This window comes from Anastrepha ludens, chromosome X, assembly GCF_028408465.1.
Source record: "Anastrepha ludens isolate Willacy chromosome X, idAnaLude1.1, whole genome shotgun sequence".
Lineage (NCBI taxonomy): Eukaryota > Metazoa > Arthropoda > Insecta > Diptera > Tephritidae > Anastrepha > Anastrepha ludens.
The window spans coordinates 52,921,354-52,945,163 of NC_071503.1; the positions used below are offsets into that span (position 1 = coordinate 52,921,354).

The 23,810-nt window shown below is 37.8% G+C and overlaps 1 protein-coding gene and 1 pseudogene across 2 annotated transcripts; one reads left to right on the top strand and one right to left on the bottom strand.

Moving 5' to 3' along the window:
• Positions 1-391: 391 nt before the first annotated feature.
• On the bottom strand, positions 392-3,109 carry LOC128870072 (putative nuclease HARBI1; annotated as a pseudogene).
• A 7,484-nt stretch (positions 3,110-10,593) lies between these two features.
• On the top strand, positions 10,594-15,996 carry LOC128869236 (uncharacterized). 2 transcript variants are annotated; one of them, XM_054111770.1, is made up of 2 exons: positions 10,594-12,626; positions 15,871-15,996. In XM_054111770.1, exons 1-2 carry the CDS (start codon positions 11,091-11,093, stop codon positions 15,913-15,915), a joined length of 1,581 nt encoding a protein of 526 aa, XP_053967745.1. In that variant the 5' UTR covers positions 10,594-11,090; the 3' UTR covers positions 15,916-15,996. The 2 variants fall into 2 exon arrangements, with proteins under 2 accessions (XP_053967745.1, XP_053967744.1); XM_054111769.1 differs by lacking the exon at positions 15,871-15,996 and having other exon boundaries at positions 10,596-11,684; positions 11,736-14,498.
• Positions 15,997-23,810: the final 7,814 nt, after the last annotated feature.

Below are 23,810 nucleotides of genomic sequence, written 5' to 3' on the forward strand. Positions count from 1 at the left end.
TTAATTTTTTTCTTGTTTTCACAGAGTTTATAGTTATAGCTTTTATATTTTATGGTGAATTAAAACAACTGTTTTGCAGAATTGCGATGCGGGGTTTTGCACTTTTGCCATATGAGATATTTTTTCCAAAAAGTTAAATAAAATGAAATCAAATTCTTTAGTTTTAGATTAATAATAATAATATAATAATAATTTGGCGCTTACACTTTTTCTAAGTGCTTGGCCGAGCTCCTCCTCCAATTTGTGGTGTGCGTCTTGATGTTCTTCCACAAATGGAGGGACCTACAGTTTCAAGCCGACTCCGAACGGCTAATGTATTTTGACGAGGAACTTTTTCATGGCAGGAATACCCTCGGAGGTTTGCCATTGCCTGCCGAGGGGTAACCGCTGCTTAGAAAAAACCTTTTTTCAACAATTTACTTTTAGATGTTGCTGGAGCTAGGGCCCGAACCCAGGCGCTGCTGAATGTAGTGCGCACGTCTAACCACTCAGCCACAGCGGCCAGTTTTACATGTTTACAACTGTTAAAAATAAAAGGAATAACAAATACATGTATGTATGTATGTACATCTGTAAAAATTTAGTTTAATAAATTCGAAATTAACTGTCTTTTTCTTTTTCCCGCATCCAAAAATCTAGAATTGGTTCGCACAGATTCGTCCCTTTCCGAATGCGGGGAGTCATTTGGGGTATAACTTTCATCAAAAATAAAATCATCTTTTAAAAACTTTGCAATATTATGCAAAACAAAACAGCTCGCTATGACCATTGGCACCAATTCTGTTGCTACTCGCACCTTGTACTGCAAAACTGCAAACCGCTGTTTTACCTGACCGAAACACCGCTTGATGAAGCATCTTTCTTTCTTAAATATTCTATTATATTGTAGTTTAGTTATGCTTCTGCTTGTGGGTTTCGAAAAGGAGTCATTAGCCAAGGAGAGAGAGCATAACCCTCATCTCCAAGGAGTAAGGCATTACTTTGAGCATTCCCTACGATCGTGTATATGCTGCTATTACTTAGCACCCGAGAGTCATGAACCGAACCTGGCCAGGATACATCCAAGCTGGTGAACCATTCATTACCATAGCATGTTGCTTGCACATTTATCGAATGGAAGCCCTTTCTACATATGTACTCATCACTTTGCGAGGACGGTTTTTCTATTCTAATGTGCGTGCAGTCAATGACGCCAATCGCAAACGGAAAACGATTTTTTGCTTCCCATTGGTTTTGCGCAGCTCTGATTTCTTCATCTGTGGATGGAAATTGAGTCCATTCATGAACCTTCCCTGATATAATCTGTGCCATTTCGCCAATTACTCTTGACACGGTGGTTTGGTGAACTCCTACATCTTCCCCAATTCCATTTTAGAAACCCGGATCGGCACAAAACCTTAGAAATATACACATTTTTCCCTGTTGGGAATCGCGCCACCCTTTCTTTCACTACTTTCACCAAGGAAATAGTTTGTCAGCCAGTCTACGTTCTCGTAATCAAACCGGTACTTTTTTTCTATTCACTTTGAATAGCGGTTTTTCTTGATTTATAAGTTTTTTTTTGTCTAGTTTTGTCTTTATACTTGTAAACACGCGAATCAACTAAAAGGCAGTCTCACCTTTTTGTGAGATCGATCTCAAAAAAATGAGCAAGTTCATGCTGTTATGCATACCAAAGTGAGCTCTAACTCACGAACATTTCATGACTTGAGTTCAAACTCGACATGTGAGATCTATCTCACGCACCGAGTAAAAGCAAGTGAGTTCAACAATTTTTATGCATACCAAACCTACCTTTTACTCCAAAACACGAGTCTGAGCAAATGCTCGCTTATTATGCATAAGGCCCATTATTCCTAACGAGAATACCAGCCATAGGCTTACCTTCCGACTGGACATAAAAAATATCAGAGTGTCTGCTCTGGAGGCCCATGATCTTAGACTGCCGAACCCAGGGTTCCTGGATGGCAAATATCTATGCCTGAGGATGACACAGAGGTTATCGGTGTGTAAACTAGAGGAGCGAAGGTTAATTTGAGCTACCCTTAACATTTCTTTGTTAAAAGATGCTCACCTGAGCCTGTTTTATGGCCGACCTCTGGGGATGTCATGGAGCTCTTGGCTTCGGGTACCGCATCCGTCGCAGATGACCGAAGTTCGCTGAGCTGATTTCCTACCTCTTCTATTCTCTTCGCCAGCTGGAGCACCAGATGCGAGGAAGATCTTAAGTTTGGCCGTCCTGAGGCCAAAACGCAGTTTGTGCTTACTTTCCTCGAGTACCTTCAGGAACTCTACAGAAATTAGCATCAGTAACGTGGAGCTATTTTTCTGAGGTTCCTTCAACTTTATCATATACCAGTTGTCCATGGGAACCTCAAGGTTTTGAAGCTTGAGGCCTTGGGGGATCTTCGGACCCTCCAAATTGACCTTCGATCGCCAAGTGCGGGCTCTGGGTCGTTTTGGGATCTCCTAAGCTGCGATGAGCTTAAGCGAGAGCCCCTCCCAGGCATTGCTGTCGAAAGAGTCGAAAAGAGGTACTTGTCCTCGGCTTGCCACGAGGTATTCGACGATTATTTCTGACAGTCGCCCGTCAATGGCACCCCAATTGGCCAGCACCTCCATACCACTATAGGATTTTGCATCTACGAGGACTCGCAGGCGCAACCACCGCTTTTGTTATAGGGCCCTCAACTCCCTGAGTCGAGCAATTTTTAATATTCTTGGCAGCTTGCCCGCTCACATCTTGTGATCGATTACGCTTAGCCGCTGGTTGCTTCTGAGGATTTTTATGTGATTGAAGTTCGGAAGTTTTCCTAGTTGCCATGGTTTCGTACTCCGAAACTACGGCCTCATATCTGACCTTGTCATCTGCGTCGCGATCATGTGGTCTACCGGCTAAATCATTCCTAGCTATCTTAGCCAGAATGAGTTTGGCTCTCAGGTAGCGCGCTTTGGGCAGCGACCCAGAGGATTTTTTATTTTTCTTTTTGGCATCCCTACCAGAAGACGCCGGAGAAGCGGATTGCGTTTGTTGGTTTATTGGCCGTAGACGACTGGATGTCAGCAGTAGAGTGCTATGGTGAGCATTCGACGTGCTGGGTCCGACCATTGTGTCCTGGCTACAAGCCAGCAGCTCGTCTTCCGAGAGTGTGCCCAGCATACGTACTGACTAGATCTTGTAGTGATTCTTCACAACTATCAGTCCAGTCCCCGTTGGATTTACGTATTAAATTGGGCATAGTCGGGTGTTTTGATAACAATTTCCTGAACCTCGCCGCTTTATGTGTGCTTTCTGTACCGCTACAGAAGTGTTTCCATGACTCTCTCTTGGCACTACGCACCTCTTTCTTGTATGTTCGTCGTAGATCATTATACTCTTCCCAGCAGGATTCATTATCGGCCACTCGAGCCAGTTTATATAACTCTGTTGCTTTATGTCGATTTGGCAACTCTGCAATCCAAACGCATATTAAATTCTCTCTCTTCAGCCATTCTCATCTTTTTACCTATACAACGACTTGACATAATAAATGGTAGAACTAAGCGTTTACTTGAATAAATTCTGTAACTGAAGCCGGTTGTCTTTTTCGTTTTGTGCGCGCTTGGTCATAAGTATTCGTGGGACTTTGTAAGAAATTCTATGACGCTGCGCCTTTTTGACCTCAATTCCGTGTTCCACCAAGGTGGCTTTGATCTGCGTTTTAAGTATAGGGGAGTGCATTCTGCGTGATATGCTTTATTAAGTGGCACTATTACCGTTCTAACACTCTCTTTCAGTTCAACACGGGAGCTGAACCTGAAAGGTCTCAATGACTTTTGCAATAGCACTTTCCTTAACAGATTCCAGTTAGTGTTCCTAGAATTTCTGAAGCTTGGCCGGAATGTTATTTTGAATTTTAGGTATTTGTGGTCGGTGAAAGATGGCGTTTTTGACATGCTCCAATCTTCCATAATTGTAAAGTTATTTGTAAAGAGAGTTAAGTCTAGAACAATTTTGGAGGTGGGTCCAATAAATGTTGGTTCTTCACCCGGTTTGCTATTTCTAGGCGAGTGTGTAAAATAAAGCTAAGTACGTATTCACCTCTATGGCTTATGTCGGTGCTCCCCCAGAGAGTGTGATGAGAGATAGCATGGGATCCAATAACTAGAGCTATCTTCCTTTCTCGGCTTCCTTAACCAGCCTACGAAACTCATCCGGTGGTGCTTCCATCAGTATGACATATAGCAGGACCCAAAAAATAGTTTTCATTCCTGCAGCCCTAAATAGTCTCCACTGTCAGGCTGTCTGTGGAGACATTGGTATTAAAGTACGAACATACACTTTTTGACGTGACAACGTCTTATGGAGCCGGCTGCATGCACCAAAAAATGCGGCGTTACCTTGCTCATGCGGCGTTACCTTGCTTTGAGGCGTTCCATTTAAGGCTTGAACTGCAAGGGAGAGCGCGGAACGAACGACAAAGAGGCACAATCGGCCTCCGCGTTCGGCAACGTTCGACATCTGGCTCCCTCCTACTTGAGTAAGCGATACGTCCGGACAGCTCCTATAATACAAGACTAATTCAAATATATATATATATATATATATATAATTGGCGCGTACACCCTTCTTGGGCGTTTGGCCGAGCTTCTCCTCCTATTTGTGGTGTGCATCTTGATGTTGTTCCACAAATGGAGGGACCTACAGTTTCAAGTCGACTTCGAACGGCAGATTTTTTATGAGCAGCTTTTTCATGGCAGAAATACACTCGGAGGCATGCCATTGCCTGCCGAGGGGCGACCGCTATTAGAAAAAGGTTTTTCTTAATTTTGGTGTTTCACCGAGATTCGAATCGATGTTCTCTCGGTGAATTCCGAATGGTAGTCACGCACCAACCCCTTCGGCTACGGCGGCCGCCGATAATACTTAACTACACATCAAAAATTGACCCTATAGAGATAACACCCCAAATATTTACAAAGAGGACTGACTGGGATGAGTATCGAAAACACATCTCCCAACAACTCATTCTAAGTACACCTTTGGAAACACAACTTGACATTGAGCGTAGCATCAAACGTTTTAATGACATAGTTATTGACGCAGGATTCAGATTCACACCGCAGCAAAATATAGCGCACAAAACACTTTAAATGGCATTTCTATTAAGAAGCAAATCAAGGAAAAAAGAAAATTGAGAAAAAGATGGCAAACAACTAGATCTCCTGCAGACAAACAGAGGTTAAACTTAGCTACAAAAAATTTGAAGGCTTGTTTATGTGACATAAAAAATAAGGAAATTGACACAAATTATTCCTTGTGGAAATGTACAAAAAAACTTAAAAATCAAATAAAGCATCAACCCCCACTAAGAAAAGAAGACAACACATGGGCTTTTACAAATGATGAAAAAGCAGCGACATTGATAAATTATTTTGAAAATGTCCTATCGAACTATGAACATAAACCAATTGACACGATTAGTAATGTTAATACTGATACCATCACAAAAATAAGAAAAACAAGCACACAAGAAGTGATATTATGCACCAAAACTCGAATTAAACATAAAAAGGCACCCAGTTATGATATGCTGGCAGGCAAAGCACTTACGGAGCTACCAATTGAGGCTTATCTATTCCTTAGAAACGTATTTAATGTAATATTGTAAAATACCGAAAAATTAAATGGCCAAAATAAATTTCGACCCTCTTAAGTATTTAGGGACTCTTCCCGAACCTCCGGACGTTTTTAAGTTTGATAGACAAAATCCACCCGTACTCCAACAATATGACGAACTGTCACAATCCTTTTTTTCGGATCTAATAAAAAGCAAACTGAAAGGAAAAGCTAGAGAAGTTGTCGAAATCAATTGCCAAGCCATTTCGTGGAACGATATAAGGGATGTACTACAAAATAATTTCGGCGATAGGTTAAGCTGCGACGATTTATTTGATCTACTCAAGGCAACAGTCTTCAAAAGTACTAGCGTAGAATTTTATGAAGAAATAAAAAATAAATTAAGACGGTTAAATAACAAAACGCTTTCGGTTCTCTAGCAAGAACAAGGAGGACTAAACTTAGCAGTCCAAAATAATTGTAGAGCCGCGTTAAATGTATTTAAATCTAAAATACCTGAACCGATGAAGACAATATTAGCTTGTAGAAACCCAAACAGTTTGGAAGAAGCGATGAACATCTTATTCGAAACAGGATATGCCCACCAGAGGATAGAAAATCTCCCTTATTTCAATAAAACGAGGTTAGAACAGAACCCTCATATACAAAGGTCCAATCCTACCAGTAGGCAAAATTACAACCAACCAGATAGAAGACAGCACTATCAAAACAGGAGAAATTTTCAACCACAAAATAGTGGACAATTTAGATCGAATTTCTACCCACAAAATAGTGAAAATGGCCGTCTACAAAATAACGGACAATTTAGACCAAATTTCTACCAACAGAATAATGGGCAATATAATGGAAATTCCCAACCAAATAACGGACATCTGAGACAAAATAATTATTATGGGCATAACGAACAAAGAAATAACTTTACTCAACCAAACCAGAACAGTAGGATCAATAACCAAAATCCTTTCCAAACGAATAACAGTTACAATAAACAACCGCCACCCGAACCGATGGATGTTAATAGTTATGAATTTAGTATCAAACCAGGTGAACGGACTATCCAAAATTTTCAGGAATCATCCTCCGAGAAATACCATATTTAAAGATAAAAACAAAATTATGGCACATAAAGTGTATCATAGATAAAGGTGCGAGCCATTTCATATTAATTCCAGGTATATGTAATCCGTCATGGATACATCAAATCCAACCCATATCCATAAAAACTCTACAACATAAAATATTTACTGATAAAAAAGCCAGAATACCAACTTTTAAAGAGTTTGGAAACACCTTGGAATACTTAGATCTTTACATCATCCAATTTCACGATTTCTATAATGGGCTTATTGGAAATGATATTTTAAGACCGTTAAACGCTTCTATCGACTATCGAACAAACACCATAACTATTGGTGAATCAACATTCCAAATGTATTTCCAAAATAAAAATAATAACAAGTATAACCAAGTATAACAAGTAACACCTAAAACAGAACTCATATATTTTAGAGAAGAAAATGACAATATTGGAATTGTCAACGAAGGAATATTAGAGGTCGAAAATGATGAAGTAGAAATAAATCTTACTTCCGCTCAAAATAATATATTCACGCAGAAGGTAGATCACGAAAATTTTGGCATAATCGAAAATAAAGAATTTAAACCATTGAACGACCAAATTAGAATAGGACACTTGAACTCTGAAGAAAGATCACAACTATTACAAATAATAAATAGATATCATTATATTTTTTATCAAGAAAATGATAGACTTTCATTTACTTCCGCAATAAAACATAGAATTAGGACTACAAACAATATACCCATATTCTCTAAGTCATATAGATACCCGTACGTACATAAAAAGTAAGTTGCAGATCAAATCCAAGAGATGTTGGAAAATAAGATAATTAGGAATAGCAGTTCTCCCTATTCAGCCCCAATTTGGATCGTGCCAAAGAAGGCCGATGCCAGTGGAAAACCAAAGTGGAGACTTGTAATCGATTATCGTAAACTGAACGAAGTAACGATCGATGACAAGTTCCCAATCCCGAACATAGACGAGATACTTGAAAAACTGGGAAGAAGCCACTATTTCACTACACTCGATCTGGCAAAAGGTTTTCACCAAAACGAGATAGAGGAAGAAGATATCCACAAAACCGCTTTTAGTGTCGAAGGAGAACACTACGAATTTTACCCAGCATAAATACACTAGAATGTGATAATGTTACAATAAAAAGTACTACTTCTTCAATTAATATGTTTAAAAACCAAGTAGTTATAATGAAAACAACTTCTGGATCATTAAGAATAAAAAATAAATCTGTTTTTAAGAATAAAAGAAAATTAATTTCTATGAGCGTAACGCTATTCTTATTCAAGATGAATTTTTATACAAAGTTTAGAAATGTTTATGAAGAACTATTTTCGAATAACACAAATTTTAAGGTACTTAGATGTACACTCATGACAGAAGACATAGAAGATGGAAATCGGTTAACCGAAATTATTAAGAATGAACACCTTAATAAAAACCATAGAGGAATTCAGGCGATTTATGAGGAATTAATTACGCGAATTTACAATCCGAAATTGAATCAAAGAATAACTCAGTTTATAAATAATTGTGAAATTTGCAACTTAGAAAAATATGACACGAAACCTCCAAAGATCCCTTATAAAATTACGGAAACCCCACATAAACCTCTCGAAATATTACACATAGACGTATCTTATACCTTAGATAAGAAACTCTTTATGACAGCAATCGACAAATTTTCAAAATTCGCTTTTGCATTTCAAATAAACGGTAGAAGTTGGACGGAACGAACAAAGAAATAACTTTACTCAACCAAACCAGAACAGTAGGATCAATAACCAAAATCCTTTCCAAACGAATAACAGTTACAATAAACAACCGCCACCCGAACCGATGGATGTTAATAGTTATGAATTTAGTATCAAACCAGGTGAACGGACTATCCAAAATTTTCAGGAATCAGCCTCGGAGAAACACCATATTTAAAGATAAAAACAAAATTATGGCACATAAAGTGTATCATAGATACAGGTGCGAGCCATTTCATATTAATTCCAGGTATATGTAATCCGTCATGGATACATCAAATCCAACCCATATCCATAAAAACTCTACAACATAAAATATTTACTGATAAAAAAGCCAGAATACCAACTTTTAAAGAGTTTGGAAACTCCTTGGAATACTTAGATCTTTACATCATCCAATTTCACGATTTCTATAATGGGCCTATTGGCTTAAACGCTTCTATCGACTATCGAACAAACACCATATGTATTGGTGAATCAACATTCCAAATGTATTTCCAAAATAAAAATAATAACAAGTATAACCAAGTATAACAAGTAACACCTAAAACTGAACTGGAATTGTCAACGAAGGAATATTAGAGGTCGAAAATGATGAAGTAGAAATAAATCTTACTTCCACTCAAAATAATATATTTTAGTGTCGAAGGAGGACACTACGAATTTTACCCAGCATAAATACACTAGAATGTGATAATGTTACAATAAAAAGTACTACTTCTTCAATTAATATGTTTAAAAACCAAGTAGTTATAATGAAAACAACTTCTGGATCATTAAGAATAAAAAATAAATCTGTTTTTAAGAATAAAAGAAAATGAATTTCTATGAGCTTAACGCTATTCTTATTCAAGATGAATTTTATACAAAGTTTAAAAATGTTTATGAAGAACTATTTTCAAATAACACAAATTTTAAGGTACTTAGATGTACACTCATGACAGAAGACATAGAAGATGGAAATCGGTTTACCGAAATTATTAAGAATGACCACCTTAATAAAAACCATAGAGGAATTCAAGCGATTTATGAGGAATTAATTACGCGAATTTACAATCCGAAATTGAATCAAAGAATAACTCAGTTCATAAATAATTGTGAAATTTGCAACTTAGAAAAATATGACAGGAAACCTCCAAAGATCCCTTATAAAATTACGGAAACCCCACATAAACCTCTCGAAATATTACACATAGACGTATCTTATACCTTAGATAAGAAACTCTTTATGACAGGAATCGACAAATTTTCAAAATTCGCTTTTGCATTTCAAATAAACGGTAGAAGTTGGACGGAATTCAAAACAAAACTATTGCTGATAATCAATACCTATGGGAAAATAAATAAAATTATCGTGGACAACGAATTAGGATTTAAGGCTATACCAATGCAGGAATTTTTGAAAAAAGAGAACATAGATATTCACTATACCTCAAATAGTAATCATACGTCCAACGCTGACATAGAAAGACTTCATAACACAATCAAGGAACACATACGTTTGCTAAGACATGATAGACAAAACAAAGACGAAAGTATGGAAGATAAAATGATTAGAATAATAGGTTTTTATAACAATACCATACATAGCACGACCGGCATCAAGCCGATTGATTTTGTAAATGGCAAAGTTCATCAGAGTAGATATATAGAAATTCGTGATCTTATAAACGCAAAAAAAGAAAAATATACTCAGAAGTTAAATGAAAACCGGAAAGATTTTGAACTGGAAAGCGGACCAATTTATATTAAAGAGATAAGAGGTGGAAAAAACCACAGAAAATATAGGAAAGTTAATGTAGAAAAAATAGACGACGACCACATACAGGCGACAGAAACTGGGCATAAATACTATAAAACTCACGTTAGACCTACGAAGAAATACTAAGACAAATATAATCCAAAAATCAAGGCAACAATTAAATAAATATATTTTTGTTTTAGATGAGCAATAAGTCCATAAAGCTTAACCATTCTGATGTTCTCATAGATTTAGAAAACAATATTTATAGTACATATGTTAAGGATAATGTTGGGAACCGCTGTAATGAATAGAACCTAGCACTTTGACTTTGCAATTTCTTTCGTTTTTTTGTCATTTACAGTCATTTACACTCAATGCATACTTATATTACATACATACACACATACCAATTAAGCGCTCTTATTTTAATCATTTTGCCTATTACTTATATTCGTTTCTAATTTACTGTAACATCTTGTACATACATTTTTGCTATATAAGGTCCTACTCAACTTATGTATATTACCATTAGAAAAAATACACTAGCGAAATAAAGTGAATTCGAAGTCAAGACAAATCAGTCTTCCGACTCTTAACATTGGTGACCCCGACGTGATCATACATTTGATACGTCGTACAAACAAAACAAAAACAAAAAACAAAAAACTAATAAGCAAACGTTGTTGCTCATCTTAAGTACCGTGTGCTTAAGTACATTCACCTGCATAACCGTTGCATACACGGTCAGCTACCTTGGCCTACCGGACTTGCATTTACTTTTGCAGCTGTAAACTCACGCCATCCTACCGCTAACTTAGTACTGTATACCGCATACAGTTGGGAATTTTTGTAATCGCTATCAAAGGCACTGTGAAAATGTCAAGGAATGAAGACTCTCTATCCGCACGACCAGGATGGTTCCTGAAAAGGAAAAGTGAAGCTATTTTTAGGCAAATGGAATCCATGCATCGTCTCGCAACAACCGAAGCCCTACGCTCACTGGATCATGTAGATCTCACGTTGAAATTGGAACTAGTAGACAACATACGGAGTAATTTTGAGCTCACACAAAACCGCCTGGAAGAAGAAGATCCTGACGAATTAGACACTGATGCTCGACAGCAGTTCTTGAACATATTTATTTCAGTCAAAGGCGCCATCACTCGCGAGCTGCAGTCCAACCGCTTAGATAGCCATTTACATTCAACCACACGCAATTTTTCGCCTCAGGACTCGCAATCTGTGGTTGTTCTTAAGCAACCAAAATCTTGTTTACCGGAACTGAAGTTGCCAACGTTTAGAGGCAACTACTCAGATTGGCCACAATTTTTCTCCATGTTTCGCACCATAATTGACCGAGAAGCTGAATTAACTAAAGTGGAAAAACTCCAACATCTCCGCTCTTGCCTTGCAGATGCCGCGTTGGACACCATAAAGTCCTTAGAAATTCGCGAATCTAACTATGATAAAGCTCTTGAATTACTAAATAACCGATTTGATAACAAGCGTTTAATTTTTCAGGCACATATCCGTGAGTTATTTGGACTAGAAAGTGTCGAAGGAAAGGTGGCAACAAATCTCCGGCGGTTAACGGATAAATTTTTGTCACATATTCGTGCATTACAGACTTTAGGCAGCATAGAACAATTGGCCGACAGCTTGCTGATACACATCGTTATGCAGAAACTTGACTCCACTACTCAAAACATGTGGGAGGAAAAAGTGTCATCCAATGAGCTACCCACTTGGGAAGGCATGGCGTTGTTCCTAGAAAAAAGGTGTCAAACTCTGGAGAATGTTGCGTTTGCTACGCTCGGTAAGACTCCGACCAAACAGGTGAGCAAATATGTGAATCGCAACAAGTCTTTTGTGGTCTCGAAGCCTGCGCAAAGGTCATGTGTGTTTTGCAAGCACCTTGATCACCTCATTTATACTTGCCCGTCATTTGCGAAACTCTCCCCAAGCGAGCGCTGGAAAGAGGCAAAAATTGCTGAACTTTGCCTGAACTGTCTTAAGCTTGGACATCGATTACAACAATGCAAATCCACTCACTGTTTTCGTTGTAAAGGTGCTCATCACACCCTTTTACATAAGGATATTCCAGAGCAACCCATCCAAAATGCCTCATCGGCAGAAAAGTTTCCTCAACCAGGATCAGCAGCATCTTTGGTTTCCATGGCGCCTCCATGCATATCAAACGAGCACTTAAGCATTAAACCAAACGAATCCGTACTACTAGCTACCGCAACGGTGTTTGTAAAAAACAGTGTTGGATGTTTTATCCCCTGTCGTGCTATTTTAGACTCAGCTTCGCAACTAAATTTCGTTACGAGCAGGTTATCCAACCAACTACAGTTGAAGAAATCGAAGTTCCCAGTAGCAGTTTCGGGAATTGGAGACTCAGATACAACAGTTGAGTACACAATCAATATTATTTTTAAATCTATTCACAGCGATTACACAAACACTATTACGGCGTCAATAATTCCCACCATTACTGAGCAGCAACCAACCACCACTTTCAGCATATCGCAATGGGTCATACCTAAGAACATAAAATTGGTCGATCCATTATTTAATACTTCTCGTAGGATTGACCTCTTAATTGGAGCCGGCATATTTTTTGACTTGTTGTGTGTCGGCCAAATACGTCTTAAGGAACCAACACACATTTTGCAAAAGACACGTCTCGGCTGGATCGTCTCTGGCGGTAAACAACGCTCCAACATCAGCTCTTCGTGCGCGGTGTCATCCAAACTCGTCGAAAGCAACGAACCACATGGATCACTTGATCAAATGGTCCGCAGTTTTTGGGAAACAGAAAATTGTATCGAAGGAACCACGAAGGTAACAAAAGAATAACTAGATTGTGAAATACATTTCCAAACAAACCATTGCCGTTTGGGTACTGGCGAGTACTCAGTCCGCCTTCCTGTCAAACTGAGTCCAAATATGCTTGGTGACTCATATCAATATGCCTTACGCCGATTAATCTCTCTAGAACGACGTTTGCAGCGAAACGACAACGTAAGGTTACAGTATTCAGCGTTCATGCGAGAATATCTCGATTTAAAGCACATGACTCTTGTGGATGCTCTCCCCAATGTACCAACATATTATCTTCCTCATCACTGCGTTTTTAAAGAAGATAGCACAACAACGAAATTACGGGTAGTATTCGATGGTTCAGCTTCTACAACAAGTAACTACTCTCTGAATGAAATTCTTATGACAGGTCCAACAATTCAACCAAAACTTGCAGAAACTTTAATACGTTTTAGGTCAAGGCCCATCGCATTAACAGGTGACATATGCAAAATGTACCGCTGCGTACGCATCACCTCACCAGATGACTATATTCAGTGCATACTTTGGAGGGAAAACCCGATGGAAGATGTTAAGACCTACAAATTAGAGACTGTCACTTATGGAACACGACCAGCATCATTCTTAGCTATTAGAGCTATGCACCAGCTGGCTAACGATGAAGCCGCATCGTACCCCCTTGGTGCTCAGATAGTACTGCGGGATTTTTATGTTGATGACATGATCACTGGATCCGATACTGCCGAGGAGGCAATTGAAATAATGGGGCAAACTTCGCAACTACTTGCAAAGGGTAACTTCAAAATACGAAAGTGGTGCTCCAATGATCAAGCTGTAATAGCGCAGATTCCTCTAGCTGATAGGGAAAAACTTCTAAGGTTTGACGACGGCAGCAACATAACAAAGGCACTAGGGTTGCAATGGAACACAGATCATGATTTATTTTTCTTTGCATTTACCCCATTTCAGAAACCAACAAAAATAACGAAACGCTCTGCACTTTCCATCATTGCCCGTTTGTATGATCCGCTCGGCTTAGTCGGCCCATTTGTGTTAAAGGCAAAAATATTTCTTCAGCGTCTATGGATGGAAAAACTAGACTGGGACGAAAGTTTACCGATGTCTCATAAAACAAGTTGGGAGAACCTATGCAGCCAATTCAACGATGTCAAACATTTGGCATTTCCCCGCTTCATCGCTAAAAGGAATGCATCGTTGGAACTTCATGCCTTTTGTGACGCCAGTTTGTCTGCATATGGTACGTGTGTTTACATACGTGCTAGCAATGGTAAGAGCGTATGTATAAATCTGCTTTGCTCAAAGTCGCGAGTTGCTCCGATTAAATCTCTCACTGTGCCGAAGCTCGAGCTGTGTGCTGCCTATTTGCTTGCTCAGTTAGTGCACTCCATCGCTCAACTTAATATCGTCAGCTGAATGTTTTATTGTTGGTCAGACTCCAGTATTGTGCTCTCATGGTTAAAGGAGGACTCATCCCGGTTCAACGTATTCGTAGCTAATCGCATTAACAGTATTCAAAATCTCACAGATGGTATGGAGTGGCGTTATGTCCCAACAGCTGTAAACCCTGCTGATATACTATCACGCGGAGCCACACCAACAGAATTACTAAATTCTTCGTTGTGGAAACATGGACCGCCGTTTTTGTCTAATCCGCACAATGAGTGGCCTAAATGCTGCGTTCGAACTCAAGAGCTTCCCGAAATGCGCAAAACCCTTTTGCTAACTACGCGCTCTGCTTCTGATATGTCAATAAACTGCAAATACGTAAATTATTTTGCATCTATGCAACGCATCTACGGTTACGTTTACAAGTTTGTGAAGAAGGATATCTCAGGTTATTTAACACCTAGTCACATTCAGAATGGAACATACTTCTTAATTCGCATGATACAAATGGTACACTTTTCAGCTGAGTATACGTCACTTCAAAGAAAAGAAACAATTTTCTCTAAAAGTGCATTGTTTTCTTTATCACCTTTTCTGGACCCGGTTGGACTTCTGAGAGTTGGTGGCCGTCTCAAGAACACAAACTTAGATTTTGATTCGCGACATCCTATTATAATGCCAAAACATCATCCTCTTACAACATCTATGATTAGTTATTTTCATTTCAAATATCTACATGTAGGTCCTCAGGCATTGCTTGCAACGATTCGTTTACAATATTGGCCAATAGGTGGCCGGAAAACGGTGGCACAGGTTATCAACAAATGCATCATTTGTTTTCGTGCGAAACCAAAATTAATGGAACAAATCATGGCAGATTTACCGGTGGAACGAGTAAAAGCGGCCAGATCATTTTTTACTACAGGAATATATTTTTGTGGCCCGTTCTATTATCAGTCGGAAATTCGGAACAGGCAACCAATGAAGTGCTACATCGCCTTGTTCATATGCTTTGCCACGAAGGCAGTTCATCTTGAACTCGTCAAGGATTTGTCGACACCCGCGTTTCTAGCTGCGTTGCAAAGATTCATCAGCACTCGAGGTAAACCTAAAACAATTTGGACGGATAACGCAACAAACTTTGTTGGAGCGAAAAACGAGCTGCTGGAACTAAGGCGATTATTTCTGAGTAGCGAACATCAACGTGAAGTGGCTAAACATTGTGTCGAAGATGGAATCGAATGGAAGTTTATACCGCCAAGATCTCCTCATTTTAGTGGACTTTGGGAAGCTGCTGTTAAGTTAGCGAAATTTCACTTCTACAGAGTCGTTTGTTCTTCGAGGTTGTCCTTCGAAGAGCTCCGCACACTTGTTTGCCAAATCTCAGCAGTAATTAATTCACGGCCTCTTATTCCTCTTACAGAGCATCCTGATGATCTTGCAGTTCTTACGCCGGGACATTTTTTGATTGGCGGCCCTTTCACAGCTACAGTAGAACCAGACATCACTGATCTGAATATTAACAGGCTCAGTCGTTGGCAGCGAATTTCTCACATGCAACAAATATTTTGGAAGAAGTGGAGTACAGAATATCTTACCCAATTACAACAACGATCCAAATGGCGAACCCATAGGGAAGGACTTAAAAAAGGTGCTCTAGCACTCATAAAAGACGAAAATCTGCCGCCGCTTCGTTGGCCTCTGGCACGAGTTATTGACATAATTCCTGGACCAGATAGTGTAGTACGCATAGCAAGCCTAAAAACAACTTCAGGAATCACCAAAAAAGCTATAACTAAATTGTGCTTGTTGCCATTAGACGATCATCTTGAAAGCTTAAACTTTCAACGGGCGGAGGATGTTGGGTACCGCTGTAATGAATAGAACCCAGCACTTTGACTTTGCAATTTCTTTCGTTTTTTTGTCATTTACAGTCATTTACACTCAATGCATACTTATATTACATACATACACACATACCAATTAAGCGCTCTTATTTTAATCATTTTGCCTATTACTTATATTCGTTTCTAATTTACTGTAACATCTTGTACATACATTTTTGCTATATAAGGTCCTACTCAACTTATGTATATTACCATTAGAAAAAATACACTAGCGAAATAAAGTGAATTCGAAGTCAAGACAAATCAGTCTTCCGACTCTTAACAGATAATTTAAAAAGAAATCTTGTAAAAATTAATGATAATTGTTTAAATAATATACTAAACTTTGAAGAAGCTAACTGTAAAACGCAAACATTAAATACACAAGAAATAATCGAAATAATTCCCGGAATATTGATACTTAAGCACTTTAACAATACAATATCCCATAATTGCAATAAAGCTAAATTGGAAACTACGAGAAATTGTTTAATCAAATTTGAAAATTGTGAAATAAACATATTGAATAAAACTTTTACCAATGTAAAAATAAAATTGTACGATAAAATTATCTTACCTAATCTTATAACAAAAATTAAAGACACTAGTAATACAACACTAGCAGACATATAAATTGAATCCTTATATCTAAAACAAATAGAATACGAAAAACACTACAACAAGCACTACATACAGATACACATTCAAGAATAATTAGTTATAGTATAGATATCTTAACTATCATAGCAATATGTATCTTAGTTACTTTTATATACCTCTTTTAGGACAGACAAACAACATATATCCCAAACCTGCAGCTAAAAAATTAAACCATTATAAACCACCCTATAAAAATAATATAATTTCGTCGGAGCCTCAAACAAACGGTGGGGGTGCTATAGTGCATATATATTTATAACTTTATTAATTGTAATATTTTCCCACAATACGCATATTTGTCCAAATGCATTTCCGCTAACGAAAATGCAACAGAAAGCAAAATAATAATATTAAATTTCTTAACTTTATTTAATTGTATTTTTTTCCCAAAATATGTATATTTGTCCAAATGCATTTCCGCTAACGAAAATGCAACAGAAAGCAAAATAATTGTATTAAATTTTATAACTTTATTAATTGTATTCTTTTCCCACAATATGTGTCAATATGTAAATTTATTTGTCCAAGTGCATTTCCGCTAACGAAAATGCAACGGTAAGCAAAGAAAGTGTAAAATAAAGAAAGACAGCTCATTATTGACTCAACTTTAAACCCGTGTGTTTTATTTTTTTTCGTTGTTCCCCGCTCCGGGAATAAAACTATACAACTCCGTTTGAGCGATGGTTTGGAAGGAAGCCTTCGGTGTTTCCTCTCCGTGTGTTTGGGTGCGACGCGATTATGTAAACAAAAATATGAGCAGCGGAAAATTTTACCCAAAGGGGTCGGCAAACTTGTTAGCTACGAGACATTAAGAAAGGGATATAGACTCAACGATTCGGCAAAACGTCAAATAATTATAGCAAGAGACGTCACTTTCTTCGAAAAATCGTTAGATAAACTTGATAAGAAACAATCTGAATCGTTCTGTGTTGCAATTCCATACCCAGATAATGCGACTGACGTGATTAATAACGATGACGTAGAGGGACAGTTTAAAGTGGCAAGCAGCGAATCGGATGCTGGAAACAGAAGAGGGGAGCAATTCGAAACGGAAATAAGTGAATCAGATGCTGAATGCAGAAAGGATTCGGAAGTAATGGAAATTGAGGCTGAAACTGTAAGGCGTCAAACACGAAATCGTGCAAAGCAGCAAAAATTAAGTTTGTACACGGGAAATCCACAAACCGTGGAAGAGGCATTGCAATCTGAAGATGCAGAAAACTGGAAGAAAGTTATGGATGCGGATACAATTCTTTGATCAAAAAGAAAACGTGGTCACTCGTGAGTAATCCCGAAAACAAAAATATTATAGGATCAAGATGGATATTTACGATTAAAAAGAAACCAGGTGGATAAATTTAAAGCAAGATTGTTGCACAGAGGTGCTCTCAAAAGTATAACGTTGATTAGTCAGAAACGTTTGCCTCCGCGGTGCGTTATTCGACCATTCCCTTATTACTCGCACTGTCAGCAAAACTTCAGCTCTTAGCTAACCATGTGGACATCGTATGGGCGTATCTGAATCGGAATTTGATCCAAGAACTATATATGTGGCAACCGCCTGGATATGTTGACGTCAATAATCGCGATAAAGTTTGTAAACTCGAAAAAGCTCTGTATTGTCTAAAACAAGCAGGCCGAGAGTGGAACAGAAGTTCTCGAAATAATGGGTTTTAGCAGATATCGCTCTGATGTGGCTACTCCGACGAAAATTTTGTGTGACAATCAAAGCGCGTTATCAATGGTCAAAAATGAGCAGATCCAGTCTAGAAGCAAGCATATTGACATCAAGTACCACTACATTCGAGACAAATTCATCGAATTGGAGCCGAATATGTGAGCTCAGAAGAAAATGCGGCTGACATTTTTACGAAGATTTTGTGTAAAGAGAAGCGGATAAAGCGCATTGAATTGAATTTGTTGAAGTTTTGAAATGTGAAGTTTTTTTATTGAAATAAATGTGAATGCATTTGGATTGAACTGAAATATGTTGCATAATGTCGATTTGGCAACTCTGTAATCAAAACGCATATTTAGTTCTCTCTCTTTTGCCATTCTCTCCTTTTTACCTTTACAAAAACTTGACATAATAAATGTTAGAACTAAGCCTTCACTTCAATAAATTCTGTAACTGAAGCCGGTTGTCTTTATCGTTTTGTGCGCGCTTGGTCATAAGTATTCGTGGGACTTTGTAAGAAATTCTATGACGCTGCGCCTTTTTGACCTCAGCTCCGTGTTCCACCAAGGTGGTTTTGATCTGCGTTTTAAGTATAGGGGAGTGCATTCTGCGTGATATGTTTTATTAAGTGGCACTATTACCGTTCTAACACTCTCTTTCAGTTCAACACAGGAGCTGAGCCTGAAAGGTCTCAATGACTTTTGCAATAGCACTTTCCTTAACAGATCCCAGTTAGTGTTCCTAGAATTTCTGAAGAAATTGCTCTTTAGCTTGGACGGAATGTTATTTTGAATTTTAGGTATTTGTGGTCGGAGAAAGATGGCGTTTTTGACATGCTCCAATCTTCCATAATCGTAAAGTTATTTGTAAAGAGAGTTAAGTCTAGAACATTTTTGGAGGTGGGTCCAATAAATGTTGGTTCTTCACCCGGTTTGCTATTTCTAGGCGAGTGTGTAAAATAAAGCTAAGTACGTATTCACCTCTATGGCTTATGTCGGTGCTCCTCCAGAGAGTGTGATGAGAGATAGCATGGGAGCCAATAACTAGAGCTATCTTCCTTTCTCGGCTTCCTTAACCAGCCTACGAAACTCATCCGGTGGTGCTTCCATCAGTGTGACATATAGCAGGACCCAAAAAATAGTTTTCATTCCTGCAGCCCTAAATAGTCACCACTGTCAGGCTGTCTGTGGAGACATTGGTATTAAAGTACGAACATACACTTTTTGACGTGACAACGTCTTATGGAGCCGGCTGCATGCACCAAAAAATGCGGCGTTACCTTGCTCATGCGGCGTTACCTTGCTTTGAGGCGTTCCATTTAAGGCTTGAACTGCAAGGGAGAGCGCGGAAAGAACGACAAAGAGGCACAATCGGCCTCCGCGTTCGGCAACGTTCGACATCTGGCTCCCTCCTACTTGAGTAAGCGATACGTCCGGACAGCTCCTATAATACAAGACTAATTCAAATATATATATATATATATATATAATTGGCGCGTACACCCTTCTTGGGCGTTTGGGCGAGCTTCTCCTCCTATTTGTGGTGTGCGTCTTGATGTTGTTCCACAAATGGAGGGACCTACAGTTTCAAGTCGACTCCGAACGGCAGATTTTTTATGAGGAGCTTTTTCATGGCAGAAATACACTCGGAGGCATGCCATTGCCTGCCGAGGGGCGACCGCTATTAGAAAAAGGTTTTTCTTAATTTTGGTGTTTCACCGAGATTCGAACCGATGTTCTCTCGGTGAATTCCGAATGGTAGTCACGCACCAACCCCTCCGGCTACGGCGGCCGCCGATAATACTTAACTACACATCAAAAATTGACCCTATAGAGATAACACCCCAAATATTTACAAAGAGGACTGACTGGGATGAGTATCGAAAACACATCTCCCAACAACTCATTCTAAGTACACCTTTGGAAACACAACTTGACATTGAGCGTAGCATCATACGTTTTAATGACATAGTTATTGACGCAGGATTCAGATTCACACCGCAGCAAAATATAGCGCACAAAACACTTTAAATGGTATTTCTATTAAGAAGCAAATCAAGGAAAAAAGAGAATGGAGAAAATGATGGCAAACAACCAGATCTCCTGCAGACAAACAGAGGTTAAACTTAGCTACAAAAAATTTGAAGGCTTGTTTATGTGACATAAAAAATAAGGAAATTGACACAAATTATTCCTTGTGGAAATGTACAAAAAAACTTAAAAATCAAATAAAGCATCAACCCCCACTAAGAAAAGAAGACAACACATGGGCTTTTACAAATGATGAAAAAGCAGCGACATTGGGAAATTATTTTGAAAATGTCCTATCGAACTATGAACATAAACCAATTGACACGATTAGTAATGTTAATACTGATACCATCACAAAAATAAGAAAAACAAGGACACAAGAAGTGATATTATGCATCAAAACTCGAATTAAACATAAAAAAGCACCCAGTTATGATATGCTGACAGGCAAAGCACTTACGGAGCTACCAATTGAGGCTTATCTATCCCTTAGAAACGTATTTAATGTAATATTGTAAAATACCGAAAAATTAAATGGCCCAAATAAATTTCGACCCTCTTAAGTATTTAGGGACTCTTCCCGAACCTCCGGACGTTTTTAAGTTTGATAGACAAAATCCACCCGTACTCCAACAATATGACGAACTGTCACAATCCTTTTTTTCGGATCTAATAAAAAGCAAACTGAAAGGAAAAGCTAGAGAAGTTGTCGAAATCAATTGCCAAGCCATTTCGTGGAACGATATAAGGGATGTACTACAAAATAATTTCGGCGATAGGTTAAGCTGCGACGATTTATTTGATCTACTCAAGGCAACAGTCTTCAAAAGTACTAGCGTAGAATTTTATGAAGAAATAAAAAATAAATTAAGACGGTTAACAAATAACAAAACGCTTTCGGTTCTCGGGCAAGAACAAGGAGGACTAAACTTAGCAGTCCAAAATAATTGTAGAGCCGCGTTAAATGTATTTAAATCTAAAATACCTGAACCGATGAAGACAATATTAGCTTGTAGAAACCCAAACAGTTTGGAAGAAGCGATGAACATCTTATTCGAGGATAGAAAATCTCCCTTATTTCAATAAAACGAGGTTAGAACAGAACCCTCATATACAAAGGTCCAATCCTACCAGTAGGCAAAATTACAACCAACCAGATAGAAGACAGCACTATCAAAACAGGAGAAATTTTCAACCACAAAATAGTGGACAATTTAGATCGAATTTCTACCCACAAAATAGTGAAAATGGCCGTCTACAAAATAACGGACAATTTAGACCAAATTTCTACCAACAGAATAATGGGCAATATAATGGAAATTCCCTACCAAATAACGGACATCTGAGACAAAATAATTATTATGGGCATAACGAACAAAGAAATAACTTTACTCAACCAAACCAGAACAGTAGGATCAATAACCAAAATCCTTTCCAAACGAATAACAGTTACAATAAACAACCGCCACCCGAACCGATGGATGTTAATAGTTATGAATTTAGTATCAAACCAGGTGAACGGACTATCCAAAATTTTCAGGAATCAGCCTCGGAGAAACACCATATTTAAAGATAAAAACAAAATTATGGCACATAAAGTGTATCATAGATACAGGTGCGAGCCATTTCATATTAATTCCAGGTATATGTAATCCGTCATGGATACATCAAATCCAACCCATATCCATAAAAACTCTACAACATAAAATATTTACTGATAAAAAAGCCAGAATACCAACTTTTAAAGAGTTTGGAAACTCCTTGGAATACTTAGATCTTTACATCATCCAATTTCACGATTTCTATAATGGGCCTATTGGCTTAAACGCTTCTATCGACTATCGAACAAACACCATATGTATTGGTGAATCAACATTCCAAATGTATTTCCAAAATAAAAATAATAACAAGTATAACCAAGTATAACAAGTAACACCTAAAACTGAACTGGAATTGTCAACGAAGGAATATTAGAGGTCGAAAATGATGAAGTAGAAATAAATCTTACTTCCACTCAAAATAATATATTTTAGTGTCGAAGGAGGACACTACGAATTTTACCCAGCATAAATACACTAGAATGTGATAATGTTACAATAAAAAGTACTACTTCTTCAATTAATATGTTTAAAAACCAAGTAGTTATAATGAAAACAACTTCTGGATCATTAAGAATAAAAAATAAATCTGTTTTTAAGAATAAAAGAAAATTAATTTCTATGAGCTTAACGCTATTCTTATTCAAGATGAATTTTATACAAAGTTTAAAAATGTTTATGAAGAACTATTTTCAAATAACACAAATTTTAAGGTACTTAGATGTACACTCATGACAGAAGACATAGAAGATGGAAATCGGTTTACCGAAATTATTAAGAATGAACACCTTAATAAAAACCATAGAGGAATTCAAGCGATTTATGAGGAATTAATTACGCGAATTTACAATCCGAAATTGAATCAAAGAATAACTCAGTTCATAAATAATTGTGAAATTTGCAACTTAGAAAAATATGACAGGAAACCTCCAAAGATCCCTTATAAAATTACGGAAACCCCACATAAACCTCTCGAAATATTACACATAGACGTATCTTATACCTTAGATAAGAAACTCTTTATGACAGCAATCGACAAATTTTCAAAATTCGCTTTTGCATTTCAAATAAACGGTAGAAGTTGGACGGAATTCAAAACAAAACTATTGCTGATAATCAATACCTATGGGAAAATAAATAAAATTATCGCGGACAACGAATTAGGATTTAAGGCTATACCAATGCAGGAATTTTTGAAAAAAGAGAACATAGATATTCACTATACCTCAAATAGTAATCATACGTCCAACGCTGACATAGAAAGACTTCATAACACAATCAAGGAACACATACGTTTGCTAAGACATGATAGACAAAACAAAGACGAAAGTATGGAAGATAAAATGATTAGAATAATAGGTTTTTATAACAATACCATACATAGCACGACCGGCATCAAGCCGATTGATTTTGTAAATGGCAAAGTTCATCAGAGTAGATATATAGAAATTCGTGATCTTATAAACGCAAAAAAAGAAAAATATACTCAGAAGTTAAATGAAAACCGGAAA